General features: G+C 48.3%; 1 protein-coding gene and 1 long non-coding RNA gene across 2 annotated transcripts in view; both read left to right on the top strand.

Moving 5' to 3' along the window:
* YPEL2 (yippee like 2) overlaps window positions 1–23393 on the top strand; it is a 34041-nt gene that overhangs the window by 1722 nt on the left and 8926 nt on the right. The window contains exon 2 of the mRNA XM_071447965.1: window positions 9573–9886. Coding sequence (XP_071304066.1) covers window positions 9770–9886 — 117 coding nt within the window. The 5' untranslated portion in view covers window positions 9573–9769. The remainder of the gene's footprint in view (window positions 1–9572; window positions 9887–23393) is intronic.
* On the top strand, window positions 9893–22547 carry LOC139600090 (uncharacterized). The gene is made up of 2 exons (XR_011682409.1): window positions 9893–10261; window positions 10485–22547. It is a non-coding gene; the product is annotated as an uncharacterized lncRNA (long non-coding RNA).

Here is a 23393-nt window from a genome sequence, read left to right as displayed (position 1 = left end):
GGTGTCTCTTTCCCAGTGCCAGGATTGGAATAACTGGCAAAACAGTCCTTGAGCTCCCTCGTGTCCTCTGGATCCATAGATTGTGAATAAATTATTTCCTTTCCTTGCTGCTCAGTGCGTGCGGTTGAGTCAGGGTTGTGTTGAAGAAGACAGCATCCCTACCTGTAAATCCACATTCCCTCAAAGGCTCCTTGACTCATGGATTGAAACCTGTTGCTGAGAGAGAGAGAGAATTTAATTAAGGAACTGGTCACTCTGGTGTAGGTCCTGGTTGGCAGCTCAGAAAGTTGGGACCTCCTTCATCTGCTGTGGTACTACAAAAGCATTGCAGGGATTGCAGAGTAGTAAAAAAACCATTTATTTCTTGTTCTTGCATCACAGCCTTGCCTTTGCCTGCATTTGTGGCAGAAGAGACACCAATAAAGCCAGGCTTTCATTGGGCTTTGGTCATTAGCTGGCAGAGCTTTGTTTGCTTGAGCTTAAGCAGAGTCTTCATTAGAGGTCAGCTGTGGAGTGCTGGAGCACAGGGATCACAGAGTGGAGTCAGGAATGAGGAAATTGAGAGTTCAGTTCCCTGGGCTGTTCTGAAGCTGATCAGGATGCCCAAGATGCAGCAGAGTGTGTTCATTGCTTGGAAACCAGGATACACAGCTGTCTTTTTCCACTCTTTGATAGACACCTGTGGGTTGGTCCTTCAGGATGTTCCCTCTTTTCTGTGCCTGTTTGTTTGCAGGTCTTGTGTTTCAGATCCAGCCACAATAACTAAAGGCTGAGGACAGGTTTCCTTTTCCTTCCAGTCCATGGAAGAGAGGGGCTATTCTGACCCAAAGATTTTTAATTTCTTTAGTACAGATCTTCAGCTGCTAAATCAGTGTCTGTTGGCTGCGTGACGCTGGTTGAGAATGTGGATTTCTTGTAGTTTGTCTTTTTGGGGAGAATAAAACCACAGTTATCTGGGGTGCTGTACCCTGGACCTGAATCCTGTTCCCTGTACCCCCACTGATGCCTGGTCCTTATCTCCCTGGATTTTGGCAGTGGGTTATCTCCCACTCTGCTTTCTGCCATGTCATTTTGCCTTTTTGTCCCCGTTTGTTAGGCTCTGTGGCTGTCCTGCTGCACAGAAACTGAGTGTTCCTGATTCTTCTCCTTCTCTGCAACCTTTTACTGGACAGCCACATCTCCCAGCCTGCCTGGGAGCTTTTCCACCCTCTGCTGTGGGATGTGTTGGCCATGGGGAGCAGCTCTGGCTCTGGAAGCCTCACTGGACTGGCCAAGCCACTTAAGGCTGCAGGAAATAACATAATTAATGAGACTTAGTTCTCCCTCATCTCGCACCTGACAATCTCAAGTCACTTGACAATGCTAATTAAAGCTAATCATGCTCCCCTGTTTTTAGTAAATAGCTATTATCCCTGCTTCACTCTTGCTTTAACAAATGATAGTGCCGGGCTCTGTGAGTCACTGGGAGTTGTGGGAATGCAGACTGGTGGAGCTGCCTTCCGGTCTCCTCACCAACAGGTCCATCTAGAGATTGGTTTTTTTTACACCTGCTCAGGTGGAAAATGTTAAAATGTGAGCTGTTTTGCTAACTCACAAAAATATATCATTTTAGACTCCTTTTTTTTTTCACTGCTGTTGTGACTTGCACAAAACAAAACTCCCGCAGTGGAGCAAAGGCTCCTGAAAGTTCCAAAAGCTGAGGATGCTTTGAATTTGCCCTTCAGAGAAGTTTTTGATGTGCTGAGGGGGAAGGCAGAGTTCTCCTGTTTCACATTGGCACCAGGAGGACAAAACGTAGCGTGGTGTGACCTGGGCATTGCACGGCCCAGCCGTGGAGCTCCAGAAGAAACCTCTGAGGTTTCACTGATGAAATACGGCTGGAGCAAGATGTTTCTAAAAACAGACTGCCCAGCATCACAAACAAAAATAAGAGATGGGGTTAATTATTAACTGTGGGGAAATATGAAATCTTCAGGAGAGTCCCAGGAGCTCCCAGCTGAGCCATGCGTCAGTTCTGTCACAGAACTGAGCCAGGTGAGTCAGTTCACCTGCCTTGGCAGGCTGAGAGGATATCCAGGAGGAACTAATGACAAAACCTGGCAAGGCAACAGCTGACTTGACCTTCTTAAACCAGATTCGGTTATAAAGTAGCTGCCATGTGAAGATCCAGGCTCTAAATGCTCACCTGACTTTGCCCCCTTGACACACCAAAGGGGAGCGAGAGGGGTTGTGGCTGAGGTGCCTCAGAGCTTGTCCCTTGTTGATGCAGCAGGAACTGTTGCATTAAAAGTGTTTCTGGCAGAGGTGGGTCAGGATTCACCATTTTATCCTCAGCTTTACTCAGATGTAGCAGGGTAGAAAATAAAGCTGCTGCCTGTCTTGTGGCAGATGAGCTGCTGGGCAGAGCAAGGCTGGGTTAAAGATTTCCTGGGAAGAACTCTCTGAACAGGTGGGGTTTGTGGGCAGGTGAAAACTTGGGAATTTGGCAAGGAGAGCTTGTAGTAGTGAGTCATGACAGGCAGCTCTAGCAGACCCTTCTTTAATGTCTTTGAGGATATTGGAGTGATCCTTGCAGTAGATAAATGTTCTCACTGTGTTCCCTGGCTTTATCAGGGAGAAATGGATGATCTGTCCTGCAGACCCCGGTAATTGAATCCTGGTCATACCTAGGGAGGGAGATAATAAAGTGATCTGAGGAGCACCACAGAAAATGCAGTGATGGGAGATTTATTTGGACAGCCAGACTGTTTTGCAATTAAAGCAAATCAAGCTGAGAAGTGGGGATGATGAAAAGCATTTCCATTTTGTCAGTAAATGATCACTTGGATGGGAAGAGCTTTTCCTCTCTGCCTTTAGTTCACCTTGGTGCTGTAATAGGAAGGCAGGGGTCTTGTTTCATTCTGTAGAACTGTGTCTGTGTGAGTGTGTGCAGAGTCCTTGTCTGGGGCCCCAGGTGTGACCTTCACCTTGAGCCTGGCTTTGTCCAGCACAGGGGTGGCTCTGAAACGGAGGAGCTGCAGCTCAGCTGATTCAGCTGCAGCGCTCTTACCCCTTCCTGGGGCTTTGCAAAATGCAGAGGAGGAAATGGAGTCACTTGTGTGTTAAATTAGCCCAGGCTGCAGCTTTTATTTGTGGCACGAGTGGGATTTGCTGGTGGGAGCAGACGGAAGCGCCGCCTGCTTCGGCATCGCTGCTTCTCCAGGAGATTTCTCCTGCTGTGCTCGGCACCTCTGGAGTGGCCTCTGCTGGAGCTGGGCCCCGGGTCTGGCTGGAAGGAGCTGGAGGTGGGCAGCTCACAGCTGTAATCTCGCCCTGCTGCTCCTTATCAGCAGCACAGGCTCTTCTGCATTGCAAAGATAGCGCTGCCAGGCAACTGGGGAGAGTGGGAAGAGAATTCAGCCAGAGGTGTCAGTCATTGCTTGGAGAGGCTGAATCCTGCAGTCCCTGCTCCTGGCGTTTCAGAGGCAGGCCTGGAAAAAAGTAATAAATTATAATCTTTCAATAATACCTTTAAATAATAAAAAAAAAGGTTTAAAGAATCCTTCTGTAATAAACCATTGAGCCAGGTGATGTCTGTCCTAGCTTGTGCCCTGCCTTTTTGAGATGAAATTGGAAAGGAAAGGCTTTGATTAAAATATTCAGGATTGTTTCCTTTCCCTGCCTTCCCAGTGCTGTCTGATGGTGCTGTGGGTTGTGGGGAGAGATGAGTGAGCAGTTCTGACACTGAAAGCTCCAAGCCCAGCCTTAGGCTGTAAAGAAACTCAGAAAATTCTCATTGTCCCCTGCTCTCTGTAGTCAGGAGCCAGAAAGAAGCACCTCTGCATGATCTTCACTGAGTTATTTTAACCTGGTCTTTCCCTTTCCAGCTGCCTGAGTGCTGTAATTCACACAAGGATTCCTGCTTGGAATGCAGGAGCCTTTTGAACTTGCTTCTTGCATTTGAGAACCTGAAAACGCACTGGTGTGGGTTATTTTAATAATTGAAACTTTTAAATTTGATTTAATCTCCAAAGTGACAGAACCTAAAGTAAGGATTTTAAAATGTTTTTTAATAAGTTTAATGGGTTTTTACTGGGTTACAGTGACAAAGCTACACAGACTTAAACAAAAATTCTAACCTGAAGCGAGTTTTAAAATTTGCTCTTTGTTCCTTTTCGGTTTCACCTCATTTCCCTGTACTTTGCAGGTGCCCTTTAGGGGAAGCCTGTCTATCAGAGACACCCGGGGAGGGGGGGTTTGCTGTGGGGTGCTGTATCTATTTATCTATTTTTGACCAGAACAATTGTGATAGGCACAGAGTGATGATCTTTGCGAGGTGATTCCCAGAGCCAGGCTGGCAGCGGTGCCGGGCTTGGTGCCGGGGCTGGTGCCGGGGCTGGTGCCGGGCCTGGTGCCGGGGCTGGTGCCGGGGCTGGTGCCGGGCCTGGTGCCGGGGCTGGTGCCGGGGCTGGTGCCGGGGCTGGTGCCGGGCCTGGTGCCGGGGCTGGTGCCGGGCCTGGTGCCGGGCTTGGTGCCGGGGCTGGTGCCGGGTTGTTCTGCCGGGCCTGGTGCCGGGCCTGGTGCCGGGCCTGGTGCCGGGCTTGGTGCCGGGGCTGGTGCCGGGTTGTTCTGCCGGGCCTGGTGCCGGGCCTGGTGCCGGGCCTGGTGCCGGGCCTGGTGCCGGGCCTGGTGCCGGGCTTGGTGCCGGGTTGTTCTGCCGGGTTGTTCTGCCGGGCTGGCCGTGCAGTGTGGAGCCCGGCAGGTGCAGCAGGGCTGGCGCCCTGCCCGTCCCGGCTTCCCTGGGGCCGGCAGCTCAGGCTGGGATTGCCTCCTGCTGCAGCTCTTCCCCATGCCCTCTAGTGGTGCCTTTCCTGGCAGGTGTCTGCAGTGCTGTTTGCCGTCAGCATCGCCCTCATCCGTCCCTCCATCCCCTTTTCCCCGTGAAGTGAGTGCTTCCTCACGGTGATGAAGAGATCTCACTTGCTAGGAGGCACCCGGTTAAATGTTATTATTTGTGTTGTGGTTATGTCCATGCAGCCGATAAAAGTCAGTGCAGAGGGTTCCTGCTGGCTGTTTTCCACCTTTTCTCATGTTCTTTTCCTGCTTGCAGGGTTTGGAGGATGGGCTGAGGTGTTGGAGAAGGACGCTGAGGAGTCAGTGCTGAGCTCTTTGCAGTGTCACCTCAGGCAGGGTTTGAAACTGGTGCATTTCAGAAACTTGATGCTGAAGGAGTGAAGCACATTGTGTTCACCCATCTGCTGTTTCAGCTCCTTTCTTGGCTTCCCCTTGTGTTGTTCCCTGGTTAAACTCAGGATGTTCATCCTTCCTCAAGGTACATCCCACCCTCCCTCCCACCTTCAGACGATCTGCTGCATCTTTCCCAGAGCTGTGGGTCTCCAGAACTGCCCCAAACCAGGATATTTTGTCACCACCTGAGTATGAAATGCTCCTTTAGCAGTGCCAGGTGTCCCTGAGTGTCCAACACCTGCCTCTGGTAACTCCTGTTCCATAGGGAAGCAGAGCAGGGCATCAAACCCCAGCTCCAATTAGAGACCAGCCTTCCTCCAAGCTGCATTAAGGAATGTTAAGGCAGTTTTTTGTCAAGAAAACCCTGGTAAATGGCTGTATTTACCTCGAGAATTTTCTTAGAATCCTGCTCAGAGCCTGGAGCAAGCCAGCTTAGGCACAGAAAACTCTCCAAACCCAATTCCTCTTGTGTTCTCCTTGCTCTGGGAATCAGCACATCTCAGATTCTTTCTGTATCAATGAAAGAGACCCACCAAAGGAGAAAGGTTGGGTTTCCAAATATCTGGATTATTTCAGAGCTGCTGCAAGCAGCTTTCTGTAGCATTTGCTATATTCTAATAAGTATTTCACAGGCTGAAGTTTATCTTAAAATTGAATAAATCATTAAAAAAAACCCAACAAACTCTCAGCCCAAACAAACCTGTTGTTTGTCCTGCCACGACGAACATTTGCATCTGAGCTGCATTGCAAATGGATTTTATTCAAAATCAGGCTTGAGTGTGATGGTTTTGTTCCCTGGCATATGGGCTTGTACGTGCAGTGGCCTTGTCTGGCAAGTGCTTGGCACAGACTTCCTCCCCTTTTTTTGTGTTTCCTGAATTGCTGAGAGCTTTGTGTGGGAAGTGGGTGTTGGACACCCACAGGTGGAGGGTGGATTCTGAACCAAAGTTGCCCAAATGGCAAAATGTGTGTGGTGGTTTTTCCATCAGGAAGCTGATACCTGCTCAGAGCTCAGCAGGACAGCCCAGCACACCCAGGGCAGGCAAGCAAAACACTCAGCTGATTTTCCCACTGATAACCCACAATAAATGATGTTGCAAGTTTTTTCTTTTCTTTAGAATCCCTTCCTTTTGTCTAAATCAGCTTTCTGACTTGGTGGGCATTAATTAATAGGCACAAATTCCTCTTCCATTGAATTGAGTGAGTGCATCCCAGAGATAAATTTCTCTTGAATGAGAAAAGAACAATAATGGATGCTGGTGGTGGTGACAGATACTCATCTCTCTGACAGTGCTGGGCATGATGATAAAGTGGACAAACCTTCTTTTGTTCTTGTTTAAAGTGAGTGCAATGACTCCACTGCTGCCCACTGCCTGGGATGCTGATGAACATGAGCTCATCATTTCTGAAAACCAGAGGCACAGCCCAAATTCATCCTGGTGCCTTTGTTCTGCAGCAGAACAAATGCACTGTTAGCTGGTAATTGTCTCTTAATTCAAATGTAGTTGTCATTAGGACATGAAAAATCCACGGGGTTGGGTTTTGCATTGCTGGGAGCCACTGAATACATTTCAAAATTGTATTTAAGACAGAAATTGGTCTTTAGAAGCTGCTGGCTGTGCTTGTAGAATGTCAGAATGCATTTCCTGTAGGTTTTACCTCCTCTCCCACACTGGTGAGGACAGAGCTCTTGGTAGACAATGCACGTGTGGTCAGACTGTGTCCAAGTGGTGCCTTGATGAATTATAGCTGAGCTTATCTGAAGTTTTTATTCAAGATATTTTCTTAACAAGGCTTCCCACCAAGATCTTGGCTCACAAACCTTTATTCTCTGCCCTGCCTGAAGCAGAGAGATGGAGTTTGCCTTCTCAGCACAGCCCTGAGAACAGGAATTGCAGTTCCTCTGATACCATCTCGCCTGAATATTTTTTTTTTGGTCTGCTTTTAAAAGGTCAAATGCTTTTTGCTGATGTTCAATGTGTTATGAGGTCAAATAAATGAATGCTCATGAGCTGCTTTTGCAGAAAGCTGTGTGCAGCAGATAATTCCTGTGTGTGTGTTCATTGCTCTGTCAGACAAATGCAGCTGTAGGATTTCCTGCTTTATTCATTGTTCTGGAGCATTGATGCTTAGCAGGTCTGGACAGAGGGGTCAGCAAGCAGCAAATTAAAGGATTGCTGGGATATTGTTCTGGTTGGGGTTTATTTATCTCTGCACTGGGCTCTGGGGGTGCCTGGGGATTACCTTCTCATGGGGAAGGGAAGGTTTGCCATGGCAGGATGGAGGTGCTAAAAGTGGTGATTGATTATTTTACTGATCCATGCTGAAGTGGAGGTGAGAGGGGGCTGCACTATTTCATTACAAGTTTAGGCACAATCTGGGTTTTCATTCAGGAATCAGCTGAAGTGATTGCCACTGCTTCCCTGGAGCCTCACAGATTGCAGATTCTGGGATAAAACACATCAGCTGCTCAATCTGGGCCCTGGAATTTGGGGATGGTTTTGTAGCAGCTGAAAATGAGGATTTTCTGCTTTGGTTTACATCTGGTTTCTGCCCTGTTGCTAATTTAGGCTGCTGTCCTTGAGTGCTTCTCACCTTGGATGGGAAAACAATGCTGACTAATGCAGAACTCAGTTCTGACAAAATTCTGGTGCACACAAAGAACTGGGGCAGGATACAGGTGAAGACTGATTTATCTTCCTTCTCTGATGAGTGTAAAAGACAAATCTTGCTGAAATCCAGAGCTGCAGCTGTGGAGCAAACAGTGCCCAGTCCTTATCAAGTGGGCAGGTAAATCCCTGGCAAAACCTCATTTGGACTGGACAGGAGAAGGGTGAGCTCCTCACAAGCTGGGAAATGGATCCTTCTGTGTCAGGAGGGGTCCTGCTCAGCTGTGGCTGTAACTTAAATTGGAAAAGGTTAATCTGATTAGTTGGTATTTGCAAAAAGCTTTAGGAATGAGCACTGCTGTGGAAGTGCTGACTGCTATGATCATGATGGAGATGCTTTATCAGCAGTTTGCCTGATGAGCAAAGATGCTTTTTTTTTCCCCATTTGACTGTGAGGGAGCTGCCTCCTGGAGAGCAGAAGAAAAATATTTCAGAAAAAACAAAAAAGGAAAAAAAATTTGGTCTCCTGTTGTTTTACAGGATTCTGCCTCCTGTTGAGCTCTGTGTGAATGGCTTCACACTGATAGACAGGAGCTTTGGGGTAGGGATCACCCAAAAATCCTTCCCTGTGAGGGTGGGGAGGCCTGGCACAGGCTGCCCCATCCCTGGAGGTGTCCAAGCCAGGCTGGACAGAGCTCTGGACCCTCTGGGACAATGTCCATGGCTTGGATACCTTGAATCTGCTTTCCCAACCCTGGCAAGGCTTGGGGAAGTGTTGGAGCAGGGTTCTCCTGGATGCCTGAGATGTTATTCCTTGTTTTCTTTATTTTGGGGGTGAAGCTGGTGTTGTTCCACGTTTGACCCACAAAGTGCAGGCTCAGAAACTGAGCAGAATCACATGTTTTATGGCAAGGAAAATCCTCCTGGGAGGAGCAGCCAGAGTTCATGATTAATTTGCAGAGCGCGCATGCACGCCGTGGATCCGGGAGGGAGGGAGGGAAGCTGCTTCTGCTTCCTTTGTGCCTTTCCATCCTCAAAAGGAACACTTGTAGCTGTAAGACTTTTGTAGGTGTGGGATCTGAAAACTCCATTCCTGCCAACAAAAAGAGACCCAGACTTGAGCTGCCTTGCAGGTGCTGTCAGATGTTGGAGTGTAAAATGGTGTTTCCATCCTGAATGGGGTTTTTAACTGTCTCTTGCTATCAGGAGTAGTCTTCAGAGGCTGTGCCTTGCTTTGGCTGCTGTCAGATGTTCAGGTTAAAAAAATAAAATACTGGAGTGCAGTTTATAGAGCAGCTTCTGCCTTCAGAGCTTACAGGGATTTCTAAAGGAGAGTGTAATGAAGGAATCCTGCATTTCCCATGGGGAAAGTAGGGCAGAATGGAGAGAAAAACTGGTTTGGTGACTCATGGCCTTAGAAAACCCAGGTCCAGCTCTCATTTTTCCCATGGGGTGTCACAGCAGTGAGTCAGGCAGGGGACAGGGGGCTGGCTCTGCTCCCCACTTTCTCCCTGGCTGGGTGGGAATCACCTCCACTCCTCTGCAGGCACTTCCAGAGTCACAAGTGCTGGAAGAATGGTGCAGATAAGAGCAGCAGGGAGGTGTGAGGGCAGCCAGCAAGTGAATAAAGAGCTGTGCTGCTGATCTAATCCCCGGGCATCGCTCCTGTCTCCTAAATCCAGCCCTAAATCCCCTTGTGGGCTGCGAGCTGAGTGTTGTGTCTGCTTTCCACCGCAGGTTTCCGTGCAATCCCCTGCTTCCAGTGCCCAAATCCCTTCGTCTGGAGCATCACCAGCGTGTGGAGCCTGCCCCACACACCCCATCCCAGCCAAGCCACGGCCTTTACCTGCGTGTTCCGCTGTTTCCCGTGCGACCCCTCCTGCGGGAGCGCCTCCTGGGCCACCCCCGACTTCAGCCAGCGCTCCGTGGCTCCAATGGTGAAGATGACAAGGTCCAAGACTTTCCAGGCATATCTGCCTTCCTGCCACAGGACCTACAGCTGCATCCACTGCAGGGCTCACCTGGCCAACCACGATGAGCTCATCTCCAAGGTAGGGGCTCCCTGGAGCCGATGGTTCCCTCACGTTGTGCCAGCGCGTTTCTCATCACAGCAAGGCACAATTCTTCCCAAGAATGTTTCTGAGATTCACATCCTCTGAACCTCAGAGAAAGGAAAAAAAAATTCTTATCTCATTTGCTGTGCCTGTGTTTGTGCAAAACTAGAATGCAATATGGAGTGATGGTGTTTTGGTTCCTTGGTTCAGGGCCGAGTGTGCAGCCCCACATTTCTCTTCACAGAGAAAAAGCAAGGCACAATTCTTCCCAGGAATATTTCTGAGATTCACATCCTCTGAACCTCAGAGAAAGGAAAACCAATTCTTATTTGCTGTGCCTGTGTTTGTGCAAAACTAGAATGCAATATGGAGGTTGTTTACCCACAGTGATGGTGTTTTGGTTCCTTGGCCTGTCAGGGCCAAGTGTGCAACCCCTACATTTCTCTTCACAGAGAAAAAGCAAGGCACAATTCTTCCCAGGAATATTTCTGAGATTCACATCCTCTGAACCTCAGAGAAAGGAAAAACAATTATTATTTGCTGTGCCTGTGTTTGTGCAAAAGTAGAATGCAATATGGAGGTTGTTCACCCACAGTGATGGTGTTTTGGTTCCTTGGCCTGTCAGGGCCCAGTGTGCAGCCCCACATTTCTCTTCACAGAGAAAAGCAAGGCACAATTCTTCCCAGGAATATTCTTATCTCATTGCTGTGCCTGTGTTTGTGCAAAAGTAGAATGCACTATGGAGATTGGTTACCCACAGAGATGGTTTTTGGTTCCTTGGCCTGTCAGGGCCAGGTGTGTGTGTGTGTGTGTGTGTCAGGACTGAGGGTGACAGTCATGAGATTCTGTGCAGTGTGTGCAGAGCTGAGTGCTTGGCAGATTCAGTTTACATGTAATGTAATATAATGTAATATGGTATAGAATAATACAGTATAATAAAGTAATTAATTAGCCTTCTGATAAGATGGAGTCAGATGCATCATTTCTCCCTGCAAATACTACAACGTTGCACATCAGTGGCTGTGGAAGTGCTTGGCCTTGCCCAGCTGGTTTTGTGTTAAGTGCTTGGGGTCTTCACCATGCTCACAAGTGTGCTGATCTCTCCTCTCTCATGACCAGGGAATGGCTTGAGCTGAGTCAGGGCAGGTTCAGTTGGTGTCAGGAAAAGGTTTTCATCCCCAGGTTGCTGGAACACTGAGAGGGACTCCCCAGGGTTTGGTCTCAGGCACAGGGTGGGATTGTTGGGGTGTGCTGGGGTTGGGCTCAGTGATCCTGATCAGTCCCTTCCAGCTCCTGAGGGCTGTTGGGATAAGCTAAATTCAAAGCTCTCAGACCAGTAAGAGTGTTTTGATGCAGAAGGAGCAGGAGCCTGTTCTGAAGTGGGAGAATGAAACCTTCCCAGCGTGTGCTGGAGCCTGGCTGTGGTCAGCTCCCAGGGCTCAGCTGCCTTGGAATAACTGTTCCATCAAGTTTGTTCAGCTTATAAAATCTGTGCTCAGAAAAAACAGCCACAGCCAGAGATGTGTGAGCTGGGCTGAGTGGAAATGGTGCTGTGAGCTCTGTGTGTGCAGCTGGAATAGTTCAGCTTCTTGGATCACCAGGGACAGAGGGGCTGTGCCCCTTGGAAAGGGGTTTGAAGTGCAAATGCAGCAGCATCTGTGCCCTGGAGGTGAAATTGCTTCACCTTTGGGCCAGCTGGGTGACTCCAGGCTCCTGTGCCCACTTGGGATGGGGCAGTGACTCCCTGGATTTTTATTTGGTGCCCTGGATGTTGTGTTGGGATACAGAAAATGCTTTACTGGCTGAGGAAGGAGGCTTGTTTTACTTGCTGTTTTTACAGTAGATTAAAGTTTGTGCTCTGCTTTTGTTTCTTGACACAGCTGGTCCCCAGCCAAGGAAAAACAAGGCTGTACATTCCCAGTGCTTTCACCTTTGGTGCTTCCTTCCCCTCCTTGTTCCAGGTCCATGCTCCAGTGCAGCCAGCTCTGCAGGTTAAGGAGCTCCCAGCAGGGCAATGCCAGTGCTGCCAACTGCTTGGAATTTGAGCTTCTAGCCCAGAAGCTGCCCAGGAATGCTGACTGCTAAAATATGGACAGGAGAGGGGAAGGAGGGAAGCACAATGTGACTTTTGGAAGTGTTAATTCCAGTGTGCTCTGGGATCTGCTCCTTCTAAAAGTTCATTCTAGGCCAAGGTGTGGATTAATAGTTGGGACCACGTCGTTGGTGGAACCACCAGCAGGTCATGGAATTTGAATGCAAAAGGTTTGGGGTTTCAGGGTTTGTTTCTCAGGGTTGTAAACATGAATAAAAACACATTCTTTGTATAATTGGAAACCTTATAAAAGTAGTTGTGCAATCGTGGCTTGTACAAATGGTGTTTGACAGAACAGAAGGGCAGTCCCTGCCTCAAGGGGCTCCCAAACGTAGAGGAACTTTCCCAGGCAAACTGAAATAGTGGCTTTTTTATCTGTTTGAGCTCAGTTTGCAGAAGGGCTCCGGGAGATGTTTCAGTCCTTTCATCACAGCCTTGTGTTCACATCCCTGAAGCAGGCACTGCAGTTGCTGTGCTGGTTTCCCACATGGAAACGTGGCAGAGGAAAAGGGAGGAACAGGGATGGAAAAGGGAGTGGGAGACTCTGCAAAAACGGGAGCAGCTGCAGCTCATGGTGAACCTGACTGTGCCATGGGATCCAAGCAGCCCCAATGACTCCATCCTTGGAACCATTCCCCACAAAAGAGGCTTTTATGTAACAGCAGGGTGCTGGTGATTTGCCTCCATGAAATGAATTCCTGTGCTCCTTTTGCCCCGAGCTGTGCAGAGACCACAGCAGAGCTGGGCTGCTCTGCACTCCAGGAGCTTTTTAGCTCCTCTGGATGCTCACAAGTTGCAGCCCTGGCTGGAGCTGTTGGATGAAACACAACTGGAGCTGAATCCCAGGATTGTTCTTGCTTCATTCCCTCTCCATCTCCCAAGTTTCCCCTCTCAGCCCTTCAGCACCAGCGTTAACTTAACTCTGGCTTCAAAGTGTTTTTGCCAGCACCAGGTATCCAAAACTCCTGGGCAAATGTGCCTTGGCAGGACAGGTTTTGCTCCTTCTCTACTTCAGGAAAAGCTTGTGCTTTAAAAGGGGTAGAAGGTTTCTCAATAAACCATTGCTATTTAAAGGAAACAATCGATGCTGAGGCTTTTAAGAAAATCCAAAGCTGTTACATGAAGCCAGTTACCAAAATGTTGCTTACTTGGCCTTTTATCTCCTGCAGCCTGAGGGAGAAAGTGGTTTAGTGTGTCTGATTTTGTAACAGGATCTAAATTGTAGGTTGGACTGTCTGGCCAAGAAAGGCCTTATTGACTTAGGAAATATTAAGGTGATCAGATAAATTGGGTGGAGTGAGTAGTTTTCCTTTCTGTGTTCCTTTGGTGTCTGGCTTAGCATGAGTGGAGGTTCTTGTTCCCTTGGAGCAATGCATCATTTAAAAGGCTGTGCCAAATTTAGTACATACTCTTGTTTCACTGCTTTTTCCAGTGCATAAGTGGGCTGAGACTTTGGGAACTCAACCCTGCCCTGCAACAGATTCCTGTGTGACCTTGAGGAAGTCACTGGATGTCTTTGTTCCTCCTTTTCCCCACCTGAAAAATGCTGCTTGGAGGGTTTTGGAGCAGGTCCTGTCTGCTCCTCCAAATTAGTACAGGCTGTCCCAATCCTCTTTGGTTTTAATGTATAAACAAAATCACCGTGCCAGGCAACCGTACTTAAAAATCACATTTCAATGCCAAAAAAATAAGTGAAAGGTACTTCTTGTTACAGGCACAACATCCCATGGCTTTTAGAATGTTTGAGAAAAATATATATTCCATCATCAGTGTCTCCAGGAAGGAGACACGGGAGTTTTTCTTTTCCATCATTTTCTGTTGGGGCCTGTGGGGAACAGCCAACAAAATAGACATTTACCAAGTAAAGTTAAACAAAGTTCTCAGACCGGCAGGGGTGATGCTGATTTCTACCTACCCTGAGTTATTTCAGCTCTTTCTGTTGGAATCCACGTGTGCTTGGTGCCCTTAAAGGAGGATGGGAACAAGAGCAGAAAGATCCAGGCCAAAGATGCCACCGAGTGTCTTGGGTGCTGATTTTTTTTGTGCTATGTGAGCAGTAATTCAGCAGAAATGTCCCTGATTATGGAAATATGTGGAGAATGTCCTGTGGGCGCCCTGCAGTTTCTTTTTTTCCCCTGAATTAACTGTGATCCAACTGCTAAACATTACTCAGTGATGTATCCTCTGAAGTTAGCCCGAGGCTTGCCGGGGAAATTCAATGTTTTCCTTTGATGTCTGCATGGAACCTCAGCTGAACATGAATGGGAAATTCTTCAGCACAAAAGGCTGCAGCTCCTCCAGGCTGAGAATTTAGGAGAAATCCAGGACTCCTGTGTGCCTGACTCTCTCATTTGGGGCCCGGTTGTTAATGAGGGAGCACTTGGAAGCTCTTTTTGATCTTCTCGATCGGGAAAATTCCCTCCCAATCCTTGTGGCCTCTCTTTCCTGGCTGCTGGGGCCTGAGCCTGGTGGTTCTGCAGCTCTTGGGGAGATTTATGGCTCCTTGGAAGCATCAAACTTTGCTCCATCTTGGAGTTTCTGAAAAGGATTTGAGGCTTTGGTGCTTCCACAGAAGCTGGGGATGAATTCAGCTGATGGGAGCATTGGGGCACCACACACAGGTGAAAGGAGCAGCAGTTTTGGGTTTTTTGGTGAAAGGAGCAGCAGGTTTTGGTTTTTTGGTGAAAGGAGCAGCAGTTTTGGTTTTTTGCTGAAAGGAGCAGCAGTTTTTGGATTTTTGGTGAAAGGAACAGCAGTTTTTTGGATTTTTGGTGAAAGGAGCAGCAGTTTTTGGATTTTTGGTGAAAGGAGCAGCAGTTTTTGGATTTTTGGTGAAAGGAGCAGCAATTTTTGGTTTTTTTGGTGAAAGGAGCAGCAGTTTTTGGTTTTTTGGTGAAAGGAGCAGCAGTTTTTGGTTTTTTGGTGAAAGGAGCAGCAGTTTTTGGTTTTTTGGTTTGGCTCTTTGCTTTTTTTCCTTTCTTTTATGTGGACAAGGCAGTGTTTAATGTTCTTTAGGGCTCTGCTTCTCAGGAGCCAGCTGATATTTGTAGTTCAGTTCACTTTGAAGATGTGAGGATATTTGCTGGCTGGGGGCAGCGTGCACACAAGGCAGAACAATAAATGTGAAATTACAACGAGGTAATCTTTAACCTAATGGAAAAAGAGGCCTTTAATAAGTGCCCAAGACACGTCTGATGAAAATCCTGCATTTCCATCATAGCAAAAACCAGCGTATGAGGTGAGAGGGGTATTCCCTTCTCAAGGGTAAAAAAAGCTCTTGGTTTGCATCACACAGGTTTTATTCGTGCTTTAAAGTAGATTTTGTTCCTTCCCAAACATGAATTGAAGTTCCCAGCTCCACAGTAATGAGGCCAGGAGGAGCCATCCCATCCTCACCCCTGAGCTCCTCTGTGGGTTTCACCAGGCTTGCAGCAATTCCTTCAGGAAAAGCATTTGGTCTCCATTTGAAGGCTTCAGGAGATGAAATTCCCTGCTCCCTTTGGTCATCTTTTTCCATCCTTACTATTAAAAATCAGAGACTTTGGATTTAGGTTTGTCTGACTCGTGCTTCTTGCCAATGGCCATTATTTTATTTCTTTTGCTAATAAAATACATCTCCAGCCCCTGCTCTTCTCCTAGGAAAGGTCTGCAGTAACCAAAGTCACTCTTGATCAGTTTTTGGACAGACTTAAAGAGATTCAGCTCTGTCATGGTGCAATCTGATTTTTTCCAGTTTCACATAATTTTTGTGGTTCTCTTCTACATTTTTTTAGCATTTCAATCTCTTTTTTGGGGATGGAAACAGAGCTGGTCTCATTGTTGCAGCCTCAGACTCTGCAGCAGCATCTTTTCAGCTCCCACATTTCATAATTGCATCAGTCTCAGTGGCTCAGCACTGCACAGAAATCTCCTGTTCATTTATTTGCTATGAGCTCTTCATGCACCAGATTTACCCATTTTGTGCACATTTCTAGAAGCTGTCCAGCAGCTTTTGGATCCTGCTTTCCAGCTCTTGTTCCCTAATGAATTTGCCACTTCCAGGCATTATTCAGAACTTGCTCTTAATTGCAAATATTGGAGTTCAAGCAGTGAGTGATAAACAGCAAAGCAGCTCCGGGAAAAGTCATTATGAGATTTTTTAGCTCCCATTTCAGTGCTGTGAACGTGAGGGGGAAGGCACCTTGTAATTCTTGGCTTCCATCGAGTTTAAAATGAAATGCAGGTCGAGAGGATTTCGGTGCTCAGTAGAACAATGTCTCATCAGAGCTTTTCCTCCAGCTTTTCAGCAGGAGGGGCAGCCTGGATTTGGCTTTTCCAGACAAATCCATCCCCAGAACCCTTTGTGGGCAGGGAGGAGGGCAGAGGGTCTGGGGTTGTCATTTGAGTCCCTCAGCTCCGTGTTTGGGAGGGAATAAACAAACAAACAAACAAACAAACAAACAAGGAGTGCCCTTTGCAGGGAGAAGCCAGGATGTGAAACCCGAGCTGGGGAAGGAGAATTTGTGGTGCCCATTCTGTAACGCAGCCACTTCAATGAAATCCTTCTGTCCTGTGTGGAATTGCTTCCTCTGGGCTTTACCCTGCAAGTGTTCCCTCAGATCCTGCTGTCCATGATGGGATTGAAGAGAGTCGGGGTCAGGTTGTTTTTATTTAGTCAGGATATGGTTGGTTAATAGAAAAAGCCCAAGGTAATTTGTACCTCCTTGCATAATTGTGTTTATGCAGCAATTAACTGCTGTGTGATTTTTAAAATATTTCATTCTGATCCAAAAGAAGGAGGAAAAAGGTAATAAATCAACAAGAGTTTAGAATTCCCTGTCAAGAAGGAGGAACAAGGTAAAAATGGATTTTTCTAATCCATCACTTTCTTCATGGAAACAGCTCTCCTTTCATCTGCTGCTTCCTCTGCCTTAGAATTGATGACCTGGGCATAAATAAAATATTGTTCCCATTTATTATCCAGGGAGCTGCCAGGGAGGAAGGGCAGTTGAATCATCAGGGTTTTTGCTGCAGCTGCTGCAAATCCTCAACACCTGGAGCTGGGAGCTGGTGAGGTCTGAGCCCTCCCGGGAGCTCCAGCTCTTGGAAAAGGAGGGAATTCCAGCAGAACCCAGGGCTGCTCCTGGGGGGAGCTGCCCTGGGAATTTCCCTTGCAGGTGTGTGGCTTTAATCTGATTTATCCTGGTTAGAGCAGCCCAGGAACAGCACAGAGCTCTGGTTTAATCTGTAATTTAATTTAATCACACAAAACCATGGGGGCAGCACAGGGGGGGCTTTTCCCAGCTGCTGCCCGTGGGGAGAAGACCCTGAGGAGTGCCTGGGGATAATTTCCATTTCAGAGCAGCAGGAAGTGCTGCCTGAGGGTTCCACAGGGAGCTGTTGTGCCTGGCAGGCAGCAGCGCATCCCTGCAGGAATCCTCTGCAGCTCTGCTCACCCAGCAGCACCAGAACGGGCAGGGGCTGAGGCTCAGGCTGAAAGGAAACTTTGCCCACTCTTAAAATGCAACCCTGGAGTCACAGCTGTTGGGATAAGCAGCAGTAACAAAGGTAGAAACTGAGGCTGGATGCCTGAAATTGGGAGAGTTAAAATCAGAGTTAAAATCTGATTCCAGCTCAGCTCTGAGGACGAATCCTCAGTAATAAAAGAAATTTTAGTATCAAAACTTCTTTTGACAAGACACAAGTATTGAGAATTTAGGTGATGGATCAATAAATGAATGAGAATTTCAATAAGTGGTGAAATTCTCAGCCAGTTTGGTGCCTTCATTTCCCTGCAGTGGATCTTGCCCAGGGACACAGGGGAGCTGCTGCCCTGGACAAATCTGCTTTTGCTGAGAAGCCAGCCTGCCCTCAGTGTCAGCACTGCTGCTATTATGGGCTGCATTAATGGTAAACAGTGCTCCACTGATACGTGCACACTCACTATTATGCTGCTAATTAAATAACTTGTTGCATTAGCACTTTCCATCTTCCATCCCAGCTCTGTGTTTATCTCCAAAACCCATGCAGCAGCAATAATTAATGTGGAAATAAAAGGCTTGATTCTCCCCACTGCCACTGCTTTTTCAAATGGCTGGGTTGGGTGGATGCTTTGAGCCTAGAGGAAAACAGCAGCACTCAAAAGTGGGGGATAAAACCCACAGCAAAAATTACATTTTTCACCCCTGTGCACCCAGAAAGGGCTTGATGGTGACCTGCTGTGGTTTTTCACAGTAAATAACAAAATTCTCTCCATATTTCCCTTCTTCATGGCAAATGTAAGTGGTGACTGAAGCGCCAGAGGTGCCAAACCCACCCCAGCTCTGGGAATGTTGGTGCCTGTTGGGAATGAGGCAGGGCAGTGCAGGGACCAGGGCTGAGCAGTGCCCAGGCTCCCTCCTCTCCTGGCATCCACACTCCCACATTTCTGCTCTGCTTTGCTCTGCCCCTAAGTAAACTGGAGTGATTGCTTTTAATAGTAAACACTCCATCTGCTCTTTCTCCCCACAGTATTTCCATCCTTTTTCATCTCAAAGTCAAGTTTTGAAGCACAACGGCAACCAGAGACTGTGAAAATCACAAGAGAAGGCCCAAAATATTGTGAAGTTTTATGGAAGTCATAAATCTGATGGGTTTTCTTTTATTTGCCTTCAGTAGTTTGTGCCTTCAGCCATTTGCATTTTGAAATTTCACTTTGAAGTCTGTGAGCTGGAAACTCATTTAAAAATAAATAAGAATAACAGAGTCCAGGAGCTCAGGGCTTCAGGGAGGAGGGGGAACAGCACAGGGCTTGTGATAACAGGAGGAAAATTCAGTGCTGGGCTTGAAGTGAGTCAGGACAGGCTGGCAGGGACAAGGGGACAGAGCAGTTTGCAACTATTCTGTGAATTTTGGCATTTTTATAGGGTTTGGCTCAGGATTTAGCTCAGCAGAGCCGTGTTTTCATCTGTGTCAGAAACCCAAGTGCTCAAGGAAAAACCTTCCCCTCGATTTTAGGGAATTTGTATTTCCCTGAGTGCTGCTCTTCATTAATTGCAGAGCCTCAGAAGAAATTCTCTTTCTCCCTTCTGCAACTGAAATATAAAATTTCCCCTTAGAGAGAAATCCCCTGCCCTGCCCTCTGGGTATGGATCAATCACTGGGAATGTGCCCCTGGATCCTGACCCGTTTAAATCCCTCCATCTTCCTGGGCAGCACTGACATTCCAGGGATAATGCTGGGTGCCCACTGTGCTTCCTGATATTTCAGCATTTCTGGGGAATCTTGTGAAAATTTGGATTTTTCTGGGCTCCAGCGCCCAGAAATGTGACAGCATGAGAGAATCTCCCTTTGAAAACCAAACCAAACCAAACTGGACCAAAAAAGTCCTTATTGAAAAGAATTTTAAAATGAGAATTCCTTAAATTTGCCCTTTAAGAATTCCTTAAATCTGCCCAAGGGTTTTAGGAGCAGGAGGCTGTTGTGTGGCACTGAACACTGGGATTTCAGAGCCCAAGGGTTCTTGTGGATTCTAGGGCTGGGGGTTGGATCAATAAAAGGCAGAATAAAAACTTGCAATGAAATGAATAAAACCAGACAAAAAGCCTTTCATCTGTGCCCCTTCCTGCACCACCTGAGCCACAAAATCTGGAGCTGCTCTGGGCCTGGAATGCAGCAGACCCTGGTTGTTCCCTGAGCTTTTGCACAGCAACACAAACTGCAGGGGAATAAAGGCCACGCTGAATTAATTGAATTATTTCAGAGATGAGTTTGGTCCACTAATTCCATATCGACTTTGGGCTTTAAATAGCATTAAGGACCCGTGGTAAAACTCAATTAAAGCTCAGGAATGCAGCTGGAGCAGGGGGAGGTCACATCTGGGCAGGAGGTGCCATAATGGAACTGTTCCCTTGGTGTGGGTCTGTGTCTGGTGGCATCAGAGCAGAATTGAATCTGTTCAATCTGATCATGGCCTGCCCCCTCTGTGAGGAATTAATGAACCCTGAGAGGCCTCTGTGGGTTCAGGGACCGAGCAATTGAGCTCCTGCTCCCCTGGGAAACGCTGAGTGTGATGTGAGGGGATGCTTGGAATGGCTGGGCAGAGCCTGCAATCTGCAGCAGGAATTTGCACAGTTTTTATTTTCCGTTTTTCTCCTTGCTACACCTTCCAGGGCTCATCTCTTTAATCAAATTAAATCCAATCAGGCTTGGAAGGTGCCACAAAGGCTGAGCTTGCTATGGGGTGCTGGAAAGCAGCAGGTGGGAATTGGGATTAATGCATGAGCACAGGAATCTGGGTTTGGGGCACATCTTGGTGCTCAGGCTCCTCTCAGGTTATATTGACACCACATTTTGTGTTACTTGCAGGTCTCCTCTCCCTGTTCAAGCTGTATTTTATGAGAACCTCCCCTCCTTGGGTGTTTAGGGTTAGATCAGCAGTGGGAAGAGGTAAATCTGACAGTCAGTGCTGTGCTGTGGCTGTAGGAACTCAGACCCCAAAGTTGGGGAATCAGAGATCCCAAATCTCTCTGGAGAGATCCTTGTGTGGATTCCTCAGTGCCCCAGGGTTTGTAACATCCCTTCTCTCACTGCAGCACTGCCCTGTGGGATAGCACAGGGAACACCTTCCTTTTGGAAAACCCTGGTTCTGGGCTCGTTTGGGCTCCTCCTGGCACTGCCAGCCCTCACTGACCCTCAGCTCCCTTTGCATCCCTGCAGTGGGAATTGTTTCAGGAGCAGCCTGGGAAGGGGCACACGCTGTTCCCTTCCCCTCTTGGACCTCTTTGGGACCAGTTGCTTTTTAATTTCTGTTCTATGGGGTTGTTCAAAGCTGCCAGCTGGACACAGGTGAGGGGGATCTGTTCAAAGCTGGACACAGGTGAGGGGGATCTGTTCAAAGCTGGGCACAGGTGAGGGGGATCTGTTCAAAGCTGGACACAGGTGAGGGGGATCTGTTCAAAGCTGGATACAGGTGAGGGGGATCTGTTCAAAGCTGGGCACAGGTGAGGGGGATCTGTTCAAAGCTGGGCACAGGTGAGCAGGGTCTGTTCAAAGCTGGGCACAGGTGGGCAGGGTCTGTTCAAAGCTGGACACAGGTGGGCAGGGTCTGTTCAAAGCTGGGCACAGGTGAGCAGGATTTGTTTAAAGCTGGACACAGGTGGGCAAGATCTGTTCAAAGCTGGATACAGGTGAGCAGGATTTGTTTAAAGCTGGATACAGGTGGGCAGGATTTCTCTGCTGCAGTCTGCAGGGAACCAGCATCACCCTGCAGCCTTTTAGCCCTGGCAGCTGCTTCCCCTTTTTCCAGATGATTCCAGCAGCTCTTTTTGTTTAGCCCATTGTCAGACAGCATCACAAAGACCCGGGGTGTTCATTCTGCCATGGTTCAGGGAGTGGAGCTGCTGAAGGGAGGAGCTGCAGGTGCTCCCAGAGTTTGTGCCTTTCCCTGGAATCCCTGGTGGGATGTCAGAGCTCCCTCCTGGCTCTGCAGCAGCCAGCAGAGAGGGGAATGAGCCAGAGCAAAGCTCTGGAGGTGTGGGGCAGGGGTGGTGGGGAGGCACAGCCCTTCCCTGCATGGCTCTGAGCCATGCTCCATGCTCAGAGCTCTGGGTTCTGGGGCTCAGAGCAGAGATAACAAATGGATTTACCCCAACAGCTCCCAAGGGCCTGGCTGCTGATCAGAGCAGACTCAGGGTCCTGCAGGCAGGATCTGGCTGTGGCTGCTTCAGCAGAGCTGCAGTGCTGTGCTCTACCAGCACATTTAGAGAATTCCCTGTTCTCCCTGGGACTGGCCTGTCACTGGCTCACAGGGCAAAGAGGGAAAAGCCATTTCCCTCAAAAAAAAAATCTGGTTTTTAAAAGAATTATTTCATTTCACTGCTCTAATTTGGGACCAGCACAGCTGAGGGGCTGTAACGTGGCTGTAAATTGGGTGGCAGGAGCTTCTTAAACCAGAGCAGCTGCCAGAGCATCTCAGCATGGAGCTTCTGCTGGCAGAGGAGAGAGGATCTGCCCCAAACTGCCCCAAAGTGCCCCAAACTGCCTCAAAGTGCCCCAAACTGCCCCAAACTGCTGACTCCAGGCTCTGCCTCCCCCCTGGGGACATTCCTGGGGTGTCTCTGCTGGGCACCCAGGGGTGGGGAGGGATCCTGGCTCAGGTCAGGAGGATTGAGCTGTTGTGCATCTCCAATCCCAGCAGCTCAAGGTGGTTTTTGAGAGGGCTCAGACAGGATGGGGAGGTTGGGTTGTGTTGCTGCCACATCCAGATGAGTTCCCAGGCAGACCCTGAGTGTGAACAGGGCAGGGAGGAACATGTGGAGCTTCCAGTGGGAAACAAGCACAGAAAATCCCTTCCATTTCTCTCAGCTGCAAAGTGGTGCCAGGAGCTGTTTCAGAGCCTGGATTTCAGTGGGAGGGGGGTTGAGCTGCACCTCTGAGTGTGCATCAGGAGAATCTGCACAGGGAAAATGCAGAGCACAGAAAGTAGGTCTGGCTGCTGGCTGTCACTTCAGTGCAGATCAAGTGTGTTGTGGAAATCTTTGTGTGTCTCTTAAAAAAACAAACAAAACAGCAAAAACAAATACAAGAGCATCTGCTTGTGTATAAATATACCTGGGTTTGGTTTTTTTTTCTGATTTTGTAGTTCCCATTACAGCATATGCCAGTTTTTCTGGTGTGCCAAAGAGCAGGAACGTCTCCAGGAAATGCTCAGGTTACAGCACCCAGATAAAAGCTGCCTGTGCCACCTTTATAGAGATACAGCCAGCTTAGTCCTGCAGAGGACAAATGCTCTGGGGAACTTGTGGTTACCAGACTTTTATCCCTTCTTTTGATGTGTTTTGCCCAACCCTGTGCTGGCTGGAGGGTGGCTGTTGAGACAGCACTGGAAGCTGAGCAGTGATTTGCTGAAAACTCTGCTTGGGCAGGGGGTAAATAATGTGATTTTGGGTTTTTTTTCCAGTGACCACCCTTAGATACCCTCAAGCACTGGTTTGAGCTGGGAGGAAGGGCAGGCACCTCTGGGAGGGGAGCAATGTCCAGTGAGCCCCAGCAGAGCTGATGGGACTGGGTTTGTCATTGATTAAAGACGGACCTTAGTACAGCAGGAACAGAAAATCCTATTTCTGTACCAACAAAACCTCTGCTCCCACAGTTGCTGTTATTGGCAAACTGGGTGTTTTTGGAGAAGGATTTACAGGCAAGCACTGGATGCTGAGAGAGCTTCATCTGCTTGCATTTTGCTCTGGTTGCTGTGGGACTTTGTGCTTCATCCCTGCGCCCTCCCCGTGTTACCCCAGAGCTGCAGCAGGGACAGGCAGTGCCCTCCTGCTCAGACCCTCCTTTCTGAGCAGGGAATCATTTTTTGGGGTCCCACTTTGCCCCCAGCTCACGGGGATGCTGCAGGCTGGGTTTGGCAGCCAGGCTGGCTCAGTGTGGGCAGCAGGAACACAGGGC

This window comes from Agelaius tricolor, unplaced genomic scaffold (assembly GCF_023055355.1).
Source record: "Agelaius tricolor isolate 1412-34295 unplaced genomic scaffold, bAgeTri1.0.p SCAF_25, whole genome shotgun sequence".
NCBI lineage: Eukaryota > Metazoa > Chordata > Aves > Passeriformes > Icteridae > Agelaius > Agelaius tricolor.
This window is presented reverse-complemented; position numbering and strand designations above follow the sequence as displayed.